We start from the raw sequence: 22,650 nt of genomic DNA, 5'->3' as shown, positions 1-22,650 counted from the left end.
AAAACAGTCAATGAAAAAAGTCTCGCCGAGCATTATTTAATGAAAAGTCCTATTTCTAATTTGAACATTTGTGACTGCAAATAGTTGTTTATATGTAATACAACATAGTACAAGATAACATTTGAATCATATCGTATATACATGTAAAACATGAATGCCATAGTACGCAATAACCTTTTCTGATATAACTGATGCGACTGGCAAGCATAAGAGATAGTACATTTTCTGTAAGTAAAAATAGAACTTTTCAGTTGCCAAACCATAATTGTATCTTATCTTTTCATTGTATAAAATGTTTTGTTTTCTACATATCAAAAAACTGAAATTGAAACTAAAAATATAGTGAAAAACATGCAATCAAAATGTGATATCTCTCAAGAACGTGTGACTAAGCGTGCCGCAGCTGTCAGTGTCAAGTTCATAGTTCCAAAATCTGAAGCTCTCAGTGACTGTTTTTTTTTCTACAATTTATATGCAATATGCTTAAATACTCCGGGGTCAGATTTCATCCATAAAAGTTCGATATCTTTGGTTTGGCCTAGATACCTTTCGAAAATAGTACAAAATCTGATTTGGGCAAAAAATAAAAACGTGCCTCACTTTGTCAATTAAGTTGAACTTTGGTTGAATAAAATGAAATAAACCTTTGGTAATTGCATGTCATTTTAGTTTTCATGTCACAATGGCCATTTGAGTGTAATCTTTACTGTTTTATCTACCAAAGGGTGAAGGGTTAATAAGTAAAATTAATATAAAACATGAAAGTGAAAGTGAATCTTTTTTAAAATACAAATTAACTTATCGAGAAGCAGATTGATAATTTTGCGATTTTTTACCTATACTTTTTTCTTCTTAATGCTGTGTACATCAATGGTGTTTAATACATGTAGTTCTTTCGAAGTTTCAATGGTATCCACGCTATCAATTATTACAGAAGAAAATTTTAAAATTCGCTCAAATCTTTTAATCTCAAATTATTACTCACTGGTAATTCAATAAATACATCTGTTCTCTGATTTTTCAATGAAATTTTTGAAACTGTTGTCATGCCCTGTTCAACGTGTTCCCAGTTGGGTTCTTTATCGCGTGTAGCAGGGCTTTAATTATGACTTATTCTACTGCTAATAGAGATGTAAGGTTATGGAGACAATATTACTGCGGCATGAATCTCTACCTATCCCTAAGCCCCTCACCCCAATCATCAGAAACAGCGCTGTACTTATGGGACTCGTTTATATTCGAGATTCACGAAGAACACAAATTTAAATCGCATTATTACAGAAGCCACTATGACATGTGAAGGAATAATTTAATTGATCGCGCGGGCTTTTCTTCATCAGATGCCTCGTTTGAGATAAACTCTTATTACCGAGTCGGTCCGCTAAAATGCCGTCATGAAAACCGAATTAGAGAGAGTGAATGATATTTCTCTTACTCCTCAGGCTAGTTAGTGTTATAAGATTATGCAAGGCTTCATCCATCATTGTCCGATTTGCCCAGGATACAGACTTTTAAGGTCTGTGTCTGTATAATTCCTCGTATCCAGTCCTCCTTTCTTATCTCAGTTGTACGTAGACTGATTTATTTTGGCACTTACTTACAGAAAGACCCGTTATCATATGATGTATATATAACTACTGTGGTCCAAATAATGGAACACATCCAAGGTTTATATAATCTATCACACCCCTCAGTCAAAGACATGGTGTTATTAATTTGAATTAATTGATAGCACGTTTTCAATGCATAATGGGGTGGCAGCCATGAAGTTTGAAATCTTCGTTTCTTCGTACCAGAGATGCTAATAAGCAAAACTGGTTAAAATTAAGGTAAGGAAATTTCTGAGAAAAGATGTTTATACTACTCGTAAAAGATCACTATTGGGTGATGTGAAGACGCAGGTATTATCAACCCCTATATCAACCCCTATAGATTCCCACCTAATTTTACACTTTTAAACGAACAACTAAAGAAAATTAGATTTTCAATCAATTATTTCTAGTTTTTGGTCAAACAGTTAGTCGAGTATTCAATTAGCTGGACTTATTAAGGATGGTATCGATGTATCGTACCACTATAGTAATGATCGAAATAGCTATTAACGAAGGACTGACCTTACCACAAACCACTAATGTTACCATCCACCCTCTTGGTCACAGGGCCTTGCCCCCCCCCCCCCCCCCCAACGATTTTGCATTTATCATTATGTGGTGTGCATTTGTCATTATGTGATGTGCTTTTATCATTATGTTATGTTCATTTGTCATTATGCGGAGTGCATTTGATGTCTGAAGTGTTCTTTCTTCATTATTTGACCGTTCACGGTAGCTCAGTCGGTAGAGTGCTCGCCCCGTGATCCGGAGGTCGTGGGTTCAAATCGCGGCCGCGACTGACCTAAGTCGATCAAAGATGGGTAGCTTTGCCATGCGCTCGGCACTTTGAAGTGAAAGTTGCGGTCCTTCGGATGAGACCTTAAAAACCTAGGTCCCGTGTCACGGCAGGCGTTGGCACGATAAAGATCCCTCACTGCTTAATGGCCCTGAGTGCCGGGTAAAGGTCAAAATTTGAAGCCCAGTTCACCGGTAAATGGTGACGTCTCTATATAGGGTGAGTTAACCATGCATCGGACACATGGCTCTAAATTCGCTCTTGAGTACATCTGGGAGGACAAATAAAGAATTCTGTAGACACGTTTTTTCTTAGATTTCTTCATGTGTATTTGAGGTTTTGACTCTAAATAGGACAAAAAAATGTTTGAATAGATAATCAAGTCAAAAATAAATATTTTATTAATGTTTGAAATATGTGTCACGTAACACATGACAGACATATAACGTAACATGACAGACGTATGATAAAACTTGACATGATTAAATTACATTTCTGATGCTTAACAATACAAATAATCTGTAAAAAATAAAATTAAACAATTCCTTAAACAATGCAAAAACAATTTTCATTCTTACGTAGAAGAAAAAAGATTTTAAAGCTACTTTTGATGCACAAACTGATGATCGTAACACTGACAGACTCCTTTACTTAGCCAGCCAAATAAACCATAAACTTTCATAATTTTATCAAAAAGATAATGTTGCCGTAAGAAATGGACATTATTCAAATTTTGATTCCTTATAGATTTTAAATTTGAATTTTTAAAAAATAAATCTCTGCTATACGCTTTGTAACATACAAAATTTCCACCATGTCTGTCATGTTACGATATTTCTTGAGCAATACTTGTTTGAAATGAGCCAATAAAATTTATCATTCAAAGCTTATCTTTTATTCTTGGAAATTATAATACACAAGACATTATTATTTATGAAAATACTAATGAAATTTTAAAAAATAAATTATTTCATATAGATCAAACCTATATCGTAACATGTACGGATGCACGTAACCCTGACAGACTCGTTTTTAAAACTGCAAGAAAACAACTACAAAATTGTATTGTTTAAGTTATAAAGACAAATTTTGCCTTATGATACACTAATATTCTTAAATAAAAATACTTTTTGGTTTAATTCACTGAACGTATAAATCTGAATGCACCCGTTTGTTTCACGTAACATGAACAGACGTTCGTTTTGTCCGTCACCGTTACGATAGTATTCAGGCAATGTCTGTCAATTGGTGCGTTATGTAAGAAATGTCAAATTTTAAGTGTTTATGTAGTGATGAAGAGCGTGCAAGTTCATATTTAAAAAAAAATCCAAAATACACCTACCAGCTGACAATATTTGATGATATGTGTTTAAAATCTAGGATAAAGACAACTTATATTTTCATGAACGTAACATACTTTGTGTAACGTAACACTTGACAGACAAACGTTCGTGGCTTCTCGGGCTCTCTCTGTAGCTCTTCTTATCGAAATGTAAACACATTTGCATAGAACACTGGAGAAAATTTAAATATTTATAACCTTTAAGTCAAATGTATAAGAAGAAGCATCTCCGAGCTCCATTCTTAAAATAGAACGTAACGTCCACTTGCCATGACAGACACAGGAAGCATCCCACAGATTTGTTAATTTCTAAGCACACGTGCTTCTCTGTTGAATCTGCGATCACTTAATTGATAAACAGGTAAATTTTCTATCAGTAGACAAGAAAGATAAAATAGTTTGCATAAACAATGGCCCATTTTATAACAATGTACCCGGTGTATTGAGTCTGACAGACGTTACGTTCAAAATATGAGAAGAAATAAATTCCTATTTTTCTTCTATTTTAGACATAATGTGCATTAAAATACTTTTGTATGTTAATTTTATCCTTCCTAAACAGTAGTGAATGAAGATATTCTGTGTACAAGGTATTATCGCCGTATATTTGACTTTTATTTTTACATGGTTGAAAATGTCCCCCTACACATTCTAGTGGAATTATGAAATTCATTTCAAGAAAAAAAAGTAAGTTGATGAAAAAATCTGCTTATTTTATCTTTTTTATATATTTGCAATATACTTTTCAATATAAAACATTTCTTATTTCAATTTTTTAAATAATTTATTTTATATTCCTCTTGTTAAAATCATAGGTCAAGATGTACTCAAGAGCGAATTTAGAGCCACATACCTTGCTTCGAACAACTTTAAGCAATAAACTTTCATTGAACCTGAGTCTCTCCGTGTTTTTACTTGTTTCTGTCTTGAAGGTGAAGAATTAAACTTTTTAATGATGTCGATTTTTATTTTCATGTTGTGATAAAAATACCACAAGAATGGCCTTGAAATTACGTCATATTTTGCATCATCAAAGGGGTGTAACCAGATTTTTACGATGTTGCAATTTTTAGAGTTGTCGTTCTTTTAAATAGACGTCAACGGAACGGGTCGGACCTTGGTAAAATTTGCCAATGATTGATAATATTACAGAAATTTTTCAAAAATTTTACTTCAATGTTTGTATAATATATTTTAGAGTTGTTTTTAACTAGTATATTTATTTCACCGTACGTTGGACACAAATTAACCATGCATCGGACACTTTCCGATGCATGGGTAATCACTTCTATTTTCATGTAAAACCCAAATGACAGCTGTTTTTTACGGAAATAGAAAATAGAAACTCTAAATTTTCAGTGAAAATACAAATTATCGATATATGACGACTAGAAGTATACTCAATTTATTTCTTTCAACTAGCTGATTATAACCCACGAGACAAAGGCGCGAGTTCCATATTACTAGCATTGTAAAGCCTTTCTAAGGCGATGTGATGCAACTAAAATCTCTTCATATTTGTGGATCGAAATAGTCATTCAAATTTAATTAGAAGATTAATTTTTAAATAAAAGATAAAAATGTTTCGATATCACTAATTTTAAAGCACCGAGATCAAGGTATGATATTTTTCTGGTTTAAATATCGTATGTCCGATGCATGGTGAATATTGTCCGATCCATGGTGAATTCTGACTTATTTCGAAAAAATCGTTTCTTAATTATATTTTCTCAATAAAAAGGGCACGATTGTGTCAAAAATTTATATTTTAACCACATACTACATGTTAGCTCCATTTTGATAATGTTCGGTCGGTAGCGATATCGCTAGAACTTGCTGAAGTGCGAGGGTGTCCGATGCATGGTGAATTCACCCTAAGTGAAAAATTCTCGAATGGGACGTAAAACAACATACAATCAATCAATCTTTATTATTTGATGTGCATATTTCATTAGATCATGTATTTCAATAGCCATTACCTATACATATCATAATGATAAAAACACATCACAGAATGACAAAAGTACACCACATAGTCACATAATGATAAAAGCACACCACATAATGACAAAAGCACACTACATAATGACAAAAGCACATCACATAATGACAAAAGTACACCACATAGTCACATAATGACAAAAGCACACCACATAATGATAAAAGCACACCACATAATGACAAAAACACATCACATAATGACAAAAGTACACCACATAGTCAGATAATTATAAAAACACATCAAAGAATGACAAAAGTACACCACAAAGTCACATAATAATAAAAAACACATCACATAATGACAAAAGACCACCACATAGTCACATAATGATAAAAGCACACCACATAGTCACATAATGATAAAAACATATCACATAATGACAAAAGTACACCACATAGTCACATAAAGCACACCACATTAATGACAAAAGCACGCCACATAATGACAAAAGCACATCATATAATGACAAAAGCACTTCACATAATGACAAAAGCACATCACATAATGATAAAAGCACAACACGTAATGAAAAAAGCACACCACATTATGATAAAAGCACATCATATAGTGATAAATGCACACCACATAATGACAAAAGCACACCACATAATAAAAAAGCACATAATGATAAATGCACACCACACAATGACAAAAGCACACCACAAAATGACAAAAGCACACCACATAATGATAAAAGCATAGTACATAATGACAAAAGCACATTACATAATGACAAAAGCACATCATGTAATTTTAAAAGTACATCACATAGTGATAAATTTTATTTTACCATGATACGACAGTCCAGGCATTCCATACATACTTAAGGAAGATCTATACAATTCCATTCACACTATCTTCTTTCTCAAACTCCTCTTGTATTTTAAGCATAACCAATTAATCTTTTGGAATACGATAGATGGTGTCATGTAAAAGTGCAATAAGATTTCTAAATTTTCAGTTTTACCTTGTGGGCCGAATGGGGGTCAATAATTACATTTTTTCCTACAAAAACCTGGTTCTCATACGTTTTACGCAGTAGCCAGATCATCTTTTGAAAGATGATTTGTGATGTCCTGTAAATGTGCAACAAGGTTTCGGAATTTTCGTTTTCACCTTAGGGGTCAAACGGGGGTTGTAAAATTTTTTTTTTTTATCATTTTACAAAAACCTGGTTCCCAGAACTCTTCATACATTTTACACAGTAGCCATATCATTTTTTGCAAGATGATTGGAGGTGTCCTGCAGATGTGCAATAAGGTTTTGGAATTTTAATTTTCACTCTTGAGCCGAATTGGGGTCGAAAAAAATGTTTTCAAGTCCCATTTTGAACCGACGTCTTTTTTTCTTTTCTTTTCTTTTTTTTTTTTGGACAGAAAACATTTTTTAAACTCCCTCTTTTAAATTCAGAATTTACTTCATTAAATTCTTTAATCTTAGACTGGAATTTATTATTCGAAATACATGTGTACTAACATAAGAGGCCAATGATCATTTGCTCATCTGTACATTTCATGCTCAATTTGATAAATATATACATATTTTATGTAAATTATAGAATATCTTTTGTGGCTTAAAGCTGAACACGACTCGTAAATAGGCATACGCCATTTTCAATATTATATCTACGATACATCAACACCAGGGTATACTCTTCGCATTCGTTACACCTGACTGCTTTATTGTCACAGGAATCGGCGTGGAATGGCGACCCGTGTTCGTGCTGGTTATCTTGCATTACCTTTGTTTACATTTTATTGTAGTTACATGTACCTGTGTTTGTTTGTATAATGCACTGACCTGTACAACTATAATTGTAAGTTTCTTTTGTATCTACTTTCCAGCATTAGACGAGGTATTACAGTTATTTTTGTCACTACCGAGTGCTGTATAGCATACGTCCGTCTACACCGGTGTCGACTTATTATACTGAACAGTGTCCAAGTCAGGCCCTTTATATAGGGGTCCTCAGATATAGCGAGAATCCGAACAAAAATGGCGGACACATTGCTTTTACGAATCATGTTCAGCTTTAAGATAAAAAAGGAGTTATTCATAATGTTATTATGGTTTTCTTTTGCATGAAAATTGTTTTTATGCCCCCCGTATCGAAGATTTGGGGATATATAGTTTTTGCCCTGTCCGTCCGTCAGTCTGTCTTTTTGTCTGTTTGTCCGCAAAAACTTTAACCTTGCCTATAACTTTTGATTGTTTGGAGCTATGGCTTTCATATTTCAGTTGTATATTCCTTGTAACAAGACCTTTCTTGGGGTACCACCATATTTGACCTTTTGACCTTGACCTTGGAGTTTGACCCAGTTTTGCAAAATTTTACCAAATTTTAACCTTGGCCATAACTTTTCAACGGTTGGTGCTAGGGCTTTCATACTTCACATGTGTAATCCTTGTGACAAAACCTTCCTTTGGATACCAACATCTTTGACCCTTTGACCTTGGAGTTTGACCTACTTTTGAAAAACTTTAACCTTGGTCATAACTTTTCAACGGTTGGTGCTAGGGCTTTCATACTTCACACGTGTAATCCTTGTGACAAAACCTTCCTTTGGATACCAACATCTTTGACCCTTTGACCTTGGAGTTTGACCTACTTTTGAAAAAACTTTAACCTTGGTCATAACTTTTCAACGGTTGGTGCTAGGGCTTCCATACTTCACATGTGTAATACTTGTGACAAGACCTTCCTTTGGATACCAACATCTTTGACCCTTTGACCTTGGAGTTTGACCTACTTTTGAAAAACTTTAACCTTGGTCATAACTTTTGTATGATTGGTGCTGCGGCTTTCATATTTCACCTGTGTATTTCTTGGGAGAAGGCCTTTCATTGGGCACCATTAATTTTGACCATTTGACCTTGATGTTTGACATACTTTTAAAAAAAAAAGTTAACCTTTTCCATATCTATTCAATGCTTGCTTCTAGGGTTTTCATATTTCACAGGTATATTCCTCGAGACAAGACCTTACTTTGGGTACCAACATATATGATTTGCATTTGAGAAAGTTTAACCTTTGCTATAGGTTGCCATACGGGGGCATCAGTGTTTCACAAACACATCTTGTTTTTTCTGAATTGTTTTGCAGATTAAATTAATCAAATTTATTTTGTTTTCCTCTTTTGTGAATTTATATGAAAGGTTGAACTGTGTATTAGGTAAATACCCATAAGTTGTTTCAAATGTATATCCGGATATCCCAGAATCCTCAGTAGGAAGCGTTAATGAACCGCAGGACAGCAGTAAGAGTAAAAATTTGCTATTCATTCATGCACCTTTTGATTTGATATGGCTTAAAAAATTACGAACTTGATGCAGTGTTTTATTTTGTTTCAGTTTCTATATGAACTTCATACCTTTTTGAAGCAACAACAAAAAAATCGTATTTGTTTTTCAAATGAATTTTTACTTCATCAGAAGACATATAAATGTCTGAATTATTAAACCAGGGAGGCAGTATACAACAAGCATATCAAAACATTGACAACATTCTGCACTTAAAGATCACTGATAGATCAGGAATGAAAAGATATATATAAATGGCGAAAAAACACCACAGCGACCCATTGTTGTCCATAATTTCCGTTAGTCAACAAAGAGTATAAAATATAGCCCCTCGTTTTACTCGGGTTGCCGATATTCACAATAAAATGTGTATGAACAAACAGATTAGATATACACGAACATAGTCCCTGGATGACATTATGGCAATACTAGGCATGTAATGATGTTGTTTGACACAAGTCACTGGCCCAGCGAACATGGATTCGTCACCCCCAGCCGCCGGCCTGGACACTGACGGATCTTATCAGAAATGAGTGGCTGCAAAAAAAAAGTAATTTAGCGTTACAGACGAACAAATGGCGGTCTGATGATACTAGGATATTGTCAACGGATGACACAGTGTCAATGAATTGTATATTATCATTCTGTACATCTGCAGGAAAAGCGTTATAAATTGACTCTTATGTGGTGATTATTGCAATAGCGAATGATGAACATGCAAACAATATGATATATATGTTGTGTGAAAACTTCTATAACAAGATTATTTGATTTCAAAATACATGCAATTAGATCACTGAATGTTTTGTGTACTTGTCGCTTCTGAATTTATTCCTGGAAACAAGTGGTTTTACTGTAGTTCATTTATCGGAAACAATCGTCGGTCTAAAAATTTCCATTTTCAATCTTTAAAGCAGAACAATAAAAGGTTTCAAAAGCCTTTACAAGTAAAATGTGGTAGCTTGTTCTGACTGTAGTCCAAGTATTTTATAAAATGTATTAAGGTTGTAATATTTTGCCAGATCCATTGTAGCTTTAGGCGGAAATAAAGAACAATTTACGCTTTGCTAATATCTATGTAAAACTTGTCTAGAGAGAGAAGAAATAACAATAATTTACATTTCTCTTCTTTGTGCAGAGGGATTTCGACCATCTCAGAAGGGTTTATAAGCTCTAAGTGGCTGTGTTGGCTTGTCCGATTGGTTGGCCTTTCGGGAGTTTCCTCGGGTAAATCCATGACACTTTCGTAGTTACGGACAGAATGCGGTCCCAAGTCCTCTTTCATCTCCATGACAACCGCAGATTTTTGTACCGTAGCGTACTGATCCTCCACGAAATCCTCAGTACCAAAATGGAAATCCCCTGTCGTCTGCGGGTAAGAGGAATTATCACAATCACAAACGGAAAAAACAATTCTATAATTAAATTCTGTCAACTTTTAAGTTATTGCCTAACCAATGTCACAAATGCGTAAGAAAATACTAGTAATGAGAGTCATTTCAGGTCTGTAGAACTGGAGGAGGGGGGGGGGGGCTTTTCTATGTAGTTTGAATATGAATTTTTTTTAAAGGCTGTTTGCCCCCCCCCCTTTTTTGGGTTGAAGTAAGGTCGTAGTCTGGTAAATTTTAGCATAAAAAAATAACGGAAATGTTAGAGAAAGTTCTATGTCCCATCACTACCCCTACCCACCAAAATAGGATTTTTGAATTTCGTCATTTTCTTGTCCAATTCTTTTGGAGGCTTGCCCTCCCCCTTTCCTTCCTTTTTGAAAAACGTTGCTACGAGTCTGCTTGTAAATATATGAAAAGCACTATATAAAACTAAATGGGAAATGACCCATTTCAGAAAGTGAATATAGGCATCAAAGAAGGGAATATATTTGTTCATCATGTATTAATTTGCAATTTTAAACGTGGTTACTTTCTACTTTCATTTGAAAAGCGTGGGTCTGGATTACGAAGTGCAAGATCTTTTTATTCCAAATTAAACTTGACGCAAACATACCGTGTAAGTTCCAAAATGTCCGTCCAAATTTCTGAAAAGAAAAAAATGGTTGATATTATAAATTTTGATTATGTTAAGGTATGTAGATAAGTACAGGGAAAAAACATAAGTTGATTTTGCTCACCCGTTTTGCTGTTGCGGTGGTTGCTGTTCTGTTGCAGCTACAAAACCAGGAAGGAGAAGCAACATTTAGCGAGCAACTGGAAAAGGAAAGACAACCCTTGCTGAATTTACTTTTATTTGAAAAGCTGGCCTTTGGATACTTACCCCTCCAGGTGTTGGGGAGTTTGGGTCGGAGTTTCTGTTGGGCTTGCAGCTGCATCTGTTTTTCCTGTTCTTTAGACATGGTGCCTTTAATGCTGTGGGGGCGCTGCTTTATGTACGTTATTCTTGGAGACTTATCAATTCCTCGCTTTTTATAGTATTTTCTCAAGAAATCAGCCCTGAAATTATTAAATATTCTACATTTTGCTTTTGTATGCGCATTTTTTTTAGACTGAACATTTTACATTTTTCGTTGAGTTATTTAGATTTTGGAGGATTGAAAATGAACACTCGATTATTTACATCTGTTTAGAATTTAAAAACAAATACATTCTAAAATAAAACAACACATCAGATAAAAGTTACTGATATTTTACGTGGTCGATTATAAAGACAAGACAAACTATTATTTTGGATATGTGTTAGTAAGAAAATTCTACATGTATTTGAATGAATCAAAATACTTCTGCCAAAGAATCTGCTCATTATACTTGAAAACCAGGCTCACAGCTGGCTTAAAGGGCGTACATATTGCATTAAAATGGTCTGTTTCAGCATGTTCTAATCATTAGGGTTACAAAGGAAAAAAAATTCTACTTTTGGAAATACACTTTAAGATTATAAACAGCAACTGTAAATTAATTCAAAATGACTACATTATGGTAACAAATCAGGAGCATGTCGGCAAGGATATGGAAATGGATTTTAAAAAAATTATGCAATTTCCAGGGAGACAGAAAATTTTCTTTTTATATGTTAATTAATCTAATCAACAAGTGAATGAAAAAAAAAAAACGAAATCTGGAGATTCGTAACAAAGATGAATTGATGTTTGGAAGACAGATGCTTAATATGCAGTAAGTGTGTTACTTATGTCATCACAATCGGTTTGCATAAATTTTATTTTTTATTTTTTTTGTTTTATTTTGATATATCCACAGTACTTAATCTGGTTGATGAAAACGTACAAGACTGCACACTTACCACACGGTGAAAAAGATAGCGACGATAAGCCTGAATACTTAGTACATAGTGAAGAAGATAGCTACGATAAGCCTGAACACTTACTACACAGTGATGAAGATAGCGACGATAAGCCTTAAAACTTACCACACGGGGAAGAAGATAGCGACGATACGTCTGAACACTTACTACACAGTGAAGAAGATAGCGACGATAAGCCTGAACACTTACCACACGGGGAAGAAGATAGCGACGATACGCCTGAACACTTACTACACAGTGAAGAGGATAGCGACGATAAGCCTGAACACTTACCACACGGGGAAGAAGATAGCAACGATAAGTCTGAACACTTACTACACAGTGAAGAAGATAGCGACGATAAGCCTGAACACTTACCACACGGTGAAGAAGATAGCGACGATAAGCCTGAACACTTACCACACGGTGAAGAAGATAGCGACGATAAGCTTGAACACTTACCATACGGTGAATAAGATAGCGACGATAATGACGACGATAAACAGTGCCACTGCGCATACTGAGGAAACCACGAGTCCCGTCACTGTATAGGAATCTCCATGGCATTCTGATAGGGGACACGATTAAAAAAAGTAGAGTATGAGTGTTGTCCCAGTATTATGTTATAAAAATAAATAATCACACCAGGCAGACAATATTTTTGTCAAAATGCAAATACTCCGAAATTATGAACATTAAGGATGCAGGAAACCTTAAGAAGGCTGGGTGGTTGTGGCCATTTTCAGACTATATTGATCTCCTTTAGAAGAAGAGCTCCATATCGAGATATACAAAAATGATCAAATTTTAAAACTAAAATTTATGAAATTTTTCTTTGCCAAATGAAAGTTGACAACTTAAGATACGAGGGGCATTTGAAAAGTTCTGAGAACTGTTTGATAAAAATTTAACCGTTTAACAGAAATTACTGAATATGATATCATTGGACAGATCACAAAAATATACACATACGGTGACATCACTTTGTAATTTTTATTACGTAATAACTCCGAAAATGACGTCAGAATCTCGAATGTCTAGCATAATGACCATAAAAATGACGTAACAAGAGACTCAATTTCAATGAAGTAAAATTTTAAAGTCAACTTTTGTTCATTACTCGGATGCACGCTAACGGACACAACTGACAGTTGGAAAAATGTTTACATAGACTACAGTCTATTATATGGAGTTATATTCAGGAGCTCCTATAGTTCTAAGGTGGTTTAAGCGTGTGTCAAACATAGCATGTTATTATCGAATCTCGCGCAAAATATTTGGTAAAAAAGACGCTGCTGTATGTAAATGACAAAGTTTACAATCACAGGAGAATAGTGGACGGTGTTACAGAATTTGCTGGCATTAATTCGTCAGATGTTTTAACCAATTTTGCGGGAACGATTAAAAATCAAGAGAGGTTAAGCTAAGGCGTCCTATATTTTCTCGTAAAAACCAAAATGGCGCCGGTGTAGTTCTAACCCCACCGTAACTCGATATGTTCGAAAATTTTAAATCATGGAAAATAAATAAGATTGTATATGGCAATGAAACTCAGATTTATATTTTTGAGTCGAAAGTCAAAAGCAATAGTGAGTTTTGGATCGCCGAAGTTGAAATAATGTGAAAAAATGCGCACAGAAACAAGTCCGGGGGAAGACTTTCGTGCGTCTAATTCGTAAACAGCAAGAGTCTTGATACTCAAGATACATTTGTGGAAAACTGCATTGTTACACTTCGGTTTTATATAGAATATCTTTATTTAATATAGTGGAGAGCTATATAATAGATCGAAAATCCAGCTATATCATATAAATAAAAATCTTTTGTGGATGCCTAAGATAACATTACCGTGCTTATTAACCAAGCAAAAAAAATAAAATATTGAATTGCTGATTTACCGTACCATTGTTACAGCCATGCAAATTTTCTTTAAAATATCTTTTCAAAGAAGCCTTTGACAAAAAATATTCGATGTTCTCATGCGGACAAAAAACGCGACTTTTCAGTATGCTAAACATTCGAGATTCTGACGTCATTTTTGGAGTTATTACGTCATAAATATAAGAAAATGACGTTGATATAAGCGCAAATTTTCCAGCTCTTTTAAATGGCATCAAACTTATTAACTTCCGCGAAATGGTTAATATTTTAGCAAGCAGTTCTCAGAGCTTTTCAAAAGCCCCTCGTATCATACCTAAAAAATTAAGTTATATCCGATGGTTAATTTGTTGACCCCCCAGCCTCTTTAAGAATCTAAACATTTCAAATGTATATTGTGACACAAGAGCTTTTTATTTATTTAGCTCTTATCCCCAAAAAAAGAAACATTATATAAAAGTTCATTAGTCTGCTCTGAAAAAAAAATACAAACATTTGTATATTACATGGCCGTAAGAACCGGGGGAGGGGGGGGGGCACGGGGGGGGGGGCGGCCCCCCTCCCCCAATATTTTGCCGATATATAGATAACTATAGTAAACATAGATACTATATACTTGTGCCCCCTCAATAAAATCGCCTGATGACCTTTTTTTTTGCTTGTCAAGGAATTTTAGGAATTTTGGGTGGTTGATGACCTGTTTTTTTTTTTTTTTTTTTTTTTTTTTTTTTTTTTGCTTGTTGGGAAATTTTTGGTAGTGCCACCTCAACTGAAAATGTATGACTGTGCCCCCCCTCCCCCCCCCCAAAAAAAAAAAACTGAAATTGCTTCCTACGGGCCTGTATTATATAGTCGTATGCCATTAAGAAGGCTGGGTGGTTGTGGCCATTTTCAGACTATATTGATCTCCTTTAGAAGAAGAGCTCCACATCAAGATATACAAAAATGATCAAATTTTAAAACTAAAATTTATGAAATTTTTCTTTGCCAAATGAAAGTTGACAACTTAAGATATCATACCTAAAAAATTAAGTATTATCCGATGGTTAATTTGTTGACCCCCAGCCTCCTTAAGTTAGGAGAAAATGAGCAAAAAATGAACTAAAATATCATTACCTACAATGTCATTTACATACGGAGAAAATGAATAAAAAAGTATTATTAAGAACAAGGTCATTGTGATAGTCTTGAGAATTGTTAGTTATACATAACCACACTTTAAAATTAACAGGTCTTTTTTGAAAACCATGAATAAAATTGTTATTATATTGAGTGATTAACATTTACATGTAACTTGTTTATACCAAGTACCTGTAGTCTACGTGTTGCAGACTGAGTCTAGTAGTTAACAGCTATACATAGGTCAATCAATATATAAAACATTTACTTAAGTAAATAAAAAAAAAAATACTGGAAAACCCCAAGCACCGACAGACACTTAAATTACTGGTCAATGCGTACCAACATATGTTTTCTACGGGAAATTAATCAATATAAAAATTCATTCCTATTTATTCGGGACCCTATAGCTCTAGGCATAAAGGATTAATGGGGTTTTTTTTTCTCTTTTTCGTAGTGTTTGGTTTCTTTACATTTCTGAAGTTTTGTTTAGTGACGTGTTTTATAAGAAAACACGAACCGCCATGAAAATTGTCGGGGGTCATGAGAAATCCTTTAAAGAACAGTCTGTTTGAAATTTAATACGGTTCATTGTGAAGTTTATATTGTCTGGTCGAATTAATATAGAGAATATAGTCCAAATGTATCATTTTTATAACCATAAAATTGTGAAGTTTATATTGTCTGGTTGAATTAATATAAAGAATTTAGTCATAATGTTTTAATAATAATTTTTACAATCACATAATTGTTCTAACATATTTCTAAAATTAAATATAAAAAGTGTATTGTCTTCGATGTAAATTTTGTCTGGTTGTAACACATTTACGGCTGTGTAGACCTCTACACCTTATTCGTGTAATTATAGCTTGTATTTTTGACCATTACCTGCTAATTACTTCCTTGACTGACTTTGTCTATACCAACCCTCCACTACACAAGCCTGGACCACTTGACACTTGAAGTAGTCATTAATTAATACACAGAAACACGTGTGTGTATATTGTCTGAACAAGAAACAAACCTTCAATTGATTATGCAACAGCTGATCCAAACAAAATATATAATTTGATCGCATATGCCTTAAATTTAGAGCTGTAATTCGATTTCTGAGTATGAGTATTAAATCATCGATATACCACAAAAAACTTGTTCAAATGTTTTTAAGTCAATAAAAAAAATTGTATAATGTTTAGAAACTCAGTTTACGGTTAAGAAAAATTATTAGTTGCATATTAAGTCAAATTTATAACTTCTTTGTACATTATTTGATTATTATATTCTTAAAAAGTGCACATTTAACATTTAGAGATTGGTGGTTAAAAAGTACAATGTCTCTTCCTCTTTAAAGGCGTGGCTCGATAGTATGTCAGTCAATATTCATATTTAAAGTTTAAGAGACAAAGATAAACCGCACGTACCTCTAACAAGGTAAATAAGAAGAAAAAGGACGGACCATAAATAAGTCTCCATAGCTCTCCGGACCAGGTAATGATGACCATATAGTCCTACACCGGGTGTTACAAACAATCCAAGTTCTGTTTTAATTAAACATCCTGTATCCGTGCGAAATCTGAGACAAAAACGATACACGAAACCAGGGCGAAATTAGCCATATATCGTCACAGCTATGCATGAATGAATTGTTTCCACAATTATATCATTAATGCAATGATGGCATAAGAAAAGGCAATTTAATAAGACCGTAAAGTCTTTCCAAGGTCGTAGAAGAAGGAGGAGGGAGAAATTGTTCTGGAAATGGACTGCAATGTAAATGTACATCGAACTGTACAGGTTACCTAGAGCTTGTCCTTGCCGTAGTGCCTGCAAGTGTTTGGTTTCTTTTGTAATATATCGTTACAAATTTGTGAATCAGTCAACACACGTAATTATCTCGCTTGTATTACCAGTTAAAAACTGAAACAAAATTTTATTTATTAAAAGAACAAGCATTTAAAAAATCGCAGTGACAGGTATCAAACTTTATTACCTGTTACGCTCTGCAAGATTCATAGGAGGATCCAATGGGGTGGCTGCCCCCTTTTAATTAGCCTTCTTCTTTGGTCAAATTTACAAGGTATGAACCCACAGAATATCTCAAATCTCTTTTCAGGAGAGGAAAAATGGGTTTTAACGGCAATTAAATTTACCCGTATTAATAAAGTCACTTATCCATAATATATTATAGTAGAATCTCTCCCAAACTCCACCATCAAAGCGCATGGAATAGTTGTGGGTGTGAGTGGAACCACTTGCTTGTATTTTTTAAAGTTGTTTGATGTATTTAGTGCCAATTTTTTCATTAAAGCAAAATAACACAAAGAGTTTAATAATAGTATTTTTTACCAATGGTAAGAAATGTAACACGCATCAAACGATCAAAGATCAGGGTGGGTTTAAACTTTACACCTAACTTGAAACTTTGGGGATCAGCTCTGTGGCTACTGAGCTACTCGCTTTTACGGGGGATCTGACTGGAACAAGGATTGTTATAGTTTTGAATTTATTTTTTAAATTGCAAAACTTTAATGTAACATGTTTTAAAACGCCTTAATTGTTGCATATTAGTCATTACCACTATGGTGGCCGGATAAAGGACATGACTTATATTGAATAAGCAACCTCTTGTATTTACACTTGAATAGATGAAGACGCTTGTCTGTCGGTAAAGTGAAATAACCAGTTACTTTTACGTACAACCTTATTATCTCTATAACGTCACATAAAGTAATTCCAATCTGTGTAATAAACATAGATAATCAGAGATTACAGAGCCACCTCAACAAATGTTGTCTTTAAGTAAAGCAAAGTCCCATACTAATAATCTAGTGTTGTGCATCCCTAGATGTAAGATTCATGCAGTTTTGGTCCGATAAGGCTTGCAGTTACTTGGGAATGGACTTACCTAAAACTCATCCAGAAAATGTAAGTCATATCCAGCATCTGAAGCAAGTTTGAGAGTGTTCATCCTGTGATGCATCATCCATGCAAGTTTGGTTCAGATAGCCCTTATAGTTTACTTTAACCTGGTCACTCATCTGGAAAATGTCAGTCAGATACAGCACCCGAAGCAAGCCTGCTAGCATGCATCTTTAGATGTATCATCCATGCAAGTTTGGTCAACATATGGCTTAAAGTTAATTGGAAATGAGACCTGCTCTAAAAACTTTAACCTGGTCACTCAACCGGAAAATGTAAGTCAGATCCAGCATCCAAAGCAAATCCAGTAGTGTGCATCTTTAGATGTATTATCCATGCAAGTTTGGTCAATATTATTGTTACTTGGAAATGAGACCTGCTCCAAGAACTTTAACCTGCTCCAAGAACTTTAATCTGCTCCAAGAACTTTAACCTGCTCCAAAAAAACAAAACAATAACCTGATCATTCTTCAGCTGAAATTGCAGCATCTGAAACCTTGACTGGTACAATGAAATATACTAGAAGCATCCTCCAGGCATCTCTGATTAATATAGGACATAGAAGTACTCGAAAAGAAATTTGCTCCAAAAACTTTAACCTGGGACGCCGAGAGTATTACATAAGCTCCCCAAACTTTGTTGAGGTGAGCTAAAAATGATATGATTAAACCATTACCCTTACAAAGTGACATAAAACTACAAAACATTAAGTACATGTAGTGTTACCAACTGTTCAAAACAAGATGTATATTTGTGAAATTCCTGAATATACTCTTTGTGAAATTATGTGGGATTGTATTCATGGTGCTGGACAGAAAGTTGTTTTTCATTGAAAATATCGAATTTGTCAAGAGTCAAAGGCTTGATACGCCGCCGCTATCCAGAACCCGGCTGCGTTGCAAAACAACCGCGCTTACATATTCATAAAAGTAGGACCGATGGAACAAAACATCTATTAACCTCCAACCTTCTGGGGAGGGGGGGGGTAAATAAAGTTTCAATAAACAATGTGCGCGTATAAACATCTTTTCAATCCTATTATAATCTGATGTTTCTACAAGAGAACTTCTCTTTTAACATCAGTGAGTGTGAATTTTTATAAAAGGTTAGTTTAAGGCTACATATTTGGGGTTTTTCTATTATTTTTCATGTACGAGGGGTTATCAAAAAGTTCGTGGACTAGCGCTATAAAATTAAACCCGCTTTAGGTACATCTATGAATTTTGATACATTCAGTAAACATCATCTTTTCTATCTATAAGATAAATTAAATATCATAAGTCTTATTTTCTAACAAATCATGTATGGTTTAGTAAGCAATGGCATGACCAGGCGGTGCAACCTCAAAATACGACGTAATTTCTACTCGAGTCTAAAGGAGAAAAATTGTTTTATTTTGAGTAGTCCAACAATCATGTGGTATGAAACAATTGTTCTGTAAAATGATCTTTTAAAGTTTTATGAAATCTTATCGGTAATTTTTTTATGAAATGTCCAAACAATTAAGGGGTTAAAAATGACGTCAGAAGAGGGGTGGGATGTACATTCTATAACGTTTTACCCCTGGAAAAACTGGCATAGACCTCTGAAATGTTTAAACAGGCTACAGAGAAATAAAATGTACCCGTTTTTAAAATGCCGAAAAAGATTCAGAGAGAGAAGAGACGAACAATTAATTGTCGATTTGTATCTCGGGTGCCGTCAGTCATGTCAAAAAGTGACGCTACTCGTGTGCGTTTGACATGGAACTCCGACAAGAAAATTGTGGCATAATCAAGCGAGTATCATCACCTATGTATACATCCTTTTACAATATTATACATTGAAATTACTTGTTCAGAACATTATAAAGTCGTATAAACAAGACAGGTTTAAATCTTTACTTAACTCCAGGGAATGTCATAAAAAGGTGAATTGAGGCAGAGCGAGTGGACATTGAGAAACAATGACGTTGTCGGATGATACGAAACTCAACGGTGACAGCGCCAGGTGATCATATGGCGTTTTTTGTATTTAATGATAATTAGGCAAATTATTAACGTATCAAGCTGAAAATTTCAACACTTCATAAAGTTTTGTTGTTTCATGTTTCTCATAAATTTCATCAACACCCGCTGCATAGTACTAATTCTATCACATCAGCCCACGAACTTTTTGATAACCCTTCGTATGTCATAGAATAATATTCTATTTAAAAAGTCAAAGAACCCTTGGTGGTAGGAGGCGGAGGAGGGAGGGTCCCGTCCCCAAGCACCAGTGCATTTTACAGCTAGGTTCTTCCTAATAAATTTTGGATATTGATGTTAGAGAAAGAAGGAAACAATGATTCGATTGGATAATCATCATGCACATAGATTTCGTTTTTATTCAAACTGATGAATGCTATTTTATGAAAGCAAACTTGAAACGAAATCCTATACATACATTTATGAACAAAAGCATTATAGATATCACACTTCGCTTATTAAAATTGTCAAATATAATATCCGTGTAGATCTTGCGCTAAAAAAAATCTTCCTCTTTTTAGCTTGTGTTTCCTTATGATCACAACTATTTGGGTCACTTGAACAGAAATCTATAGCTATTGGCTTAGTTTAAATTCACTATTTTCTGTCCTATTACGTTTCTTGTGGTCCTTTATCTGAGTTAACAATAGTGTTGTCTAATAATAAAAATTCTCATACTTAACTTCCTGAAGTCAGAAATAAGGTTTTGTATCATTTACAGAGACTTAAAATTAATTAACACAATCTGTGTAAACTTCCTCTTTGAAAAATCAGAATTTTTAAAATTAAAAATTTCTGCTCAAAAAAGAATTCCTAGTAATACATGCCTCAATAAAGCCTCATCGAACAGCAAATAAATAAACGTTCCATTATGCTTACTCTCAGACAACTACAAATACAATACATAAACAAGACAGCCTAGAATGGCCCCTCATCAGACGGTTGTCTGCCGGAAGTCCTTAATGAAGACGTTCGTGTTGAGATCTGACGGTTCCGGTTCTATTTTCGCTGTATTCACTTCTTCTTCCCCTGTATCTCCCAGGGTCACGTGTATCTCTACCTCCTCCGCCTCAGTTCCCTCTTCATCCTCATCAGACTCTCCCTTGTCCTCTTTCTCCGGAGCTTCGGACTCTTTTCCCTCCGTAATCCTTTCAGTGCTGTCACGCATGCTGTCGCGCATTTGTTGATACGGATTCTTTTTGGAGATGAGTAAGGAAAGCCTGGGAGGTTGGTGGGTGACAGCTTTTACGATTAATTTTCCGTCGCTTTGGGACTTCTGTAGAGCACTTGTTTTAAATGCAGGGTTCACAAAGGCTGAGTCCTTGTTCGCCATTGCATTGCTTGCCCCTGGTTGTTCTAGAATACTGAAATTGGAGGCGGCACAGGGACTAACGTATTTATCCTGCAAGCTCTTGGTGGAGGTTTGACGTACTAGCCCTGGGGTGGTATCACAGTCAGGCAAGACCTTCTCCTCGCTATAGAAACAAGAGCAGTGCAGACACTGGTAGCAGAAATTGTGTTTCAAACAGCGTTCACATACAGCATCGTAACAAGGCAAACAGCAGATACAAGAAAAGGTCCGAACACAACATTGCTCACAGCCACTGGCAAATCTGTCGCGCTTTGAATCTTTAGTTTGTAGATCATGCTGACCGTAGCCAAAGCATCGTTTATAGCACGACTCCAAGCAAGTCTCCCCTATAGCACTCTCTTCCTCCATAGTCGTACTGAAATAAGACACAATACTAGTATTTCGAAATCCAAGATAAAAAGCATCTCTGTATTGGAACACGATTTACCCTGTCAAAGCAACAGAAAGACACAAATGGCTGAAATCTGCTTACTTTTACGTACCAGTGGGCCAGTTTTCACCTTCCTCCATGTCCATGATAGCAATATTTACATCGCTAGACTGAATGTACGTAAAATTCACGAGAATTTCCGCTGTATACTAATACAATTTCCTTTATATAAGTAACAGGACGTAACGTCATTCCGCTTTGAATTGCATTTTCAAATACAAATCATTGCTATCTATACCGATGAATCCTCGAGCTTGGACACATCTTCTACAGGTTCTTATCCAAATACATGTACATGTTTTTGATTTTTTTTCCCTCTCTCTATTTTCTTATCGTTATTATTAAATACTCAATAATACTAAATACTTCGGGGATACATAAGATTTTCATAACTGGTGTATTATTGTAATAAAAGGCGGAAGAATAAAGTGGAATATTATCGCTGGATGATCATTGAGTAAAAGTGGCCTCCGATAATAATATAAAGTAGCCAGAGATCTTTTATGTGTGTAAACTTGTCAGACTTTGGAGAGAACACATCCTTTTTTTTTTTGGGGGGGGGGGGGGTAAATGAATTAAAACATTCATCATTACCCTCACCAGATACCAGAATGCCACTGAATGAAAAAGGTGAAGATAACA

At 34.8% G+C, this 22,650-nt stretch overlaps 2 protein-coding genes across 4 annotated transcripts; both read right to left on the bottom strand.

The window, feature by feature from the left end:
* Positions 1 to 9,132: 9,132 nt before the first annotated feature.
* On the bottom strand, positions 9,133 to 16,891 carry LOC133174853 (uncharacterized). Of its 2 annotated transcripts, XM_061309953.1 has the most exons (7): positions 16,703 to 16,891; positions 12,747 to 12,852; positions 11,304 to 11,479; positions 11,161 to 11,197; positions 11,037 to 11,067; positions 10,152 to 10,401; positions 9,133 to 9,569 (listed from the first exon to the last, which is right to left on the bottom strand). In XM_061309953.1, the coding sequence occupies exons 1-7, from the start codon at positions 16,752 to 16,754 to the stop codon at positions 9,556 to 9,558; spliced, it is 666 nt and encodes a 221-aa protein (XP_061165937.1). In that variant the 5' UTR covers positions 16,755 to 16,891; the 3' UTR covers positions 9,133 to 9,555. The 2 variants fall into 2 exon arrangements, with proteins under 2 accessions (XP_061165937.1, XP_061165938.1); XM_061309954.1 differs by lacking the exons at positions 12,747 to 12,852; positions 16,703 to 16,891 and adding an exon at positions 12,453 to 12,480.
* Positions 16,892 to 21,020: 4,129 nt separating this feature from the next.
* On the bottom strand, positions 21,021 to 22,224 carry LOC133174843 (uncharacterized). 2 transcript variants are annotated; one of them, XM_061309943.1, is made up of 2 exons: positions 22,061 to 22,224; positions 21,021 to 21,933 (listed from the first exon to the last, which is right to left on the bottom strand). In XM_061309943.1, the coding sequence occupies exon 2, from the start codon at positions 21,924 to 21,926 to the stop codon at positions 21,141 to 21,143; it is 786 nt and encodes a 261-aa protein (XP_061165927.1). In that variant the 5' UTR covers positions 21,927 to 21,933; positions 22,061 to 22,224; the 3' UTR covers positions 21,021 to 21,140. The 2 variants fall into 2 exon arrangements, with proteins under 2 accessions (XP_061165927.1, XP_061165926.1); XM_061309942.1 differs by having other exon boundaries at positions 21,022 to 21,933; positions 22,051 to 22,223.
* Between the last annotated feature and the right edge of the window lie 426 nt (positions 22,225 to 22,650).

The sequence above is a fragment of the Saccostrea echinata genome, unplaced genomic scaffold, assembly GCF_033153115.1.
Source record: "Saccostrea echinata isolate AGI-Se365-2 ecotype Australia unplaced genomic scaffold, CSIRO_AGI_Sech_v1 ptg000060l, whole genome shotgun sequence".
Lineage (NCBI taxonomy): Eukaryota > Metazoa > Mollusca > Bivalvia > Ostreida > Ostreidae > Saccostrea > Saccostrea echinata.
The sequence above is the reverse complement of the archived record's forward strand: the minus strand, read 5'-3'. Positions and strand labels throughout refer to the sequence as shown.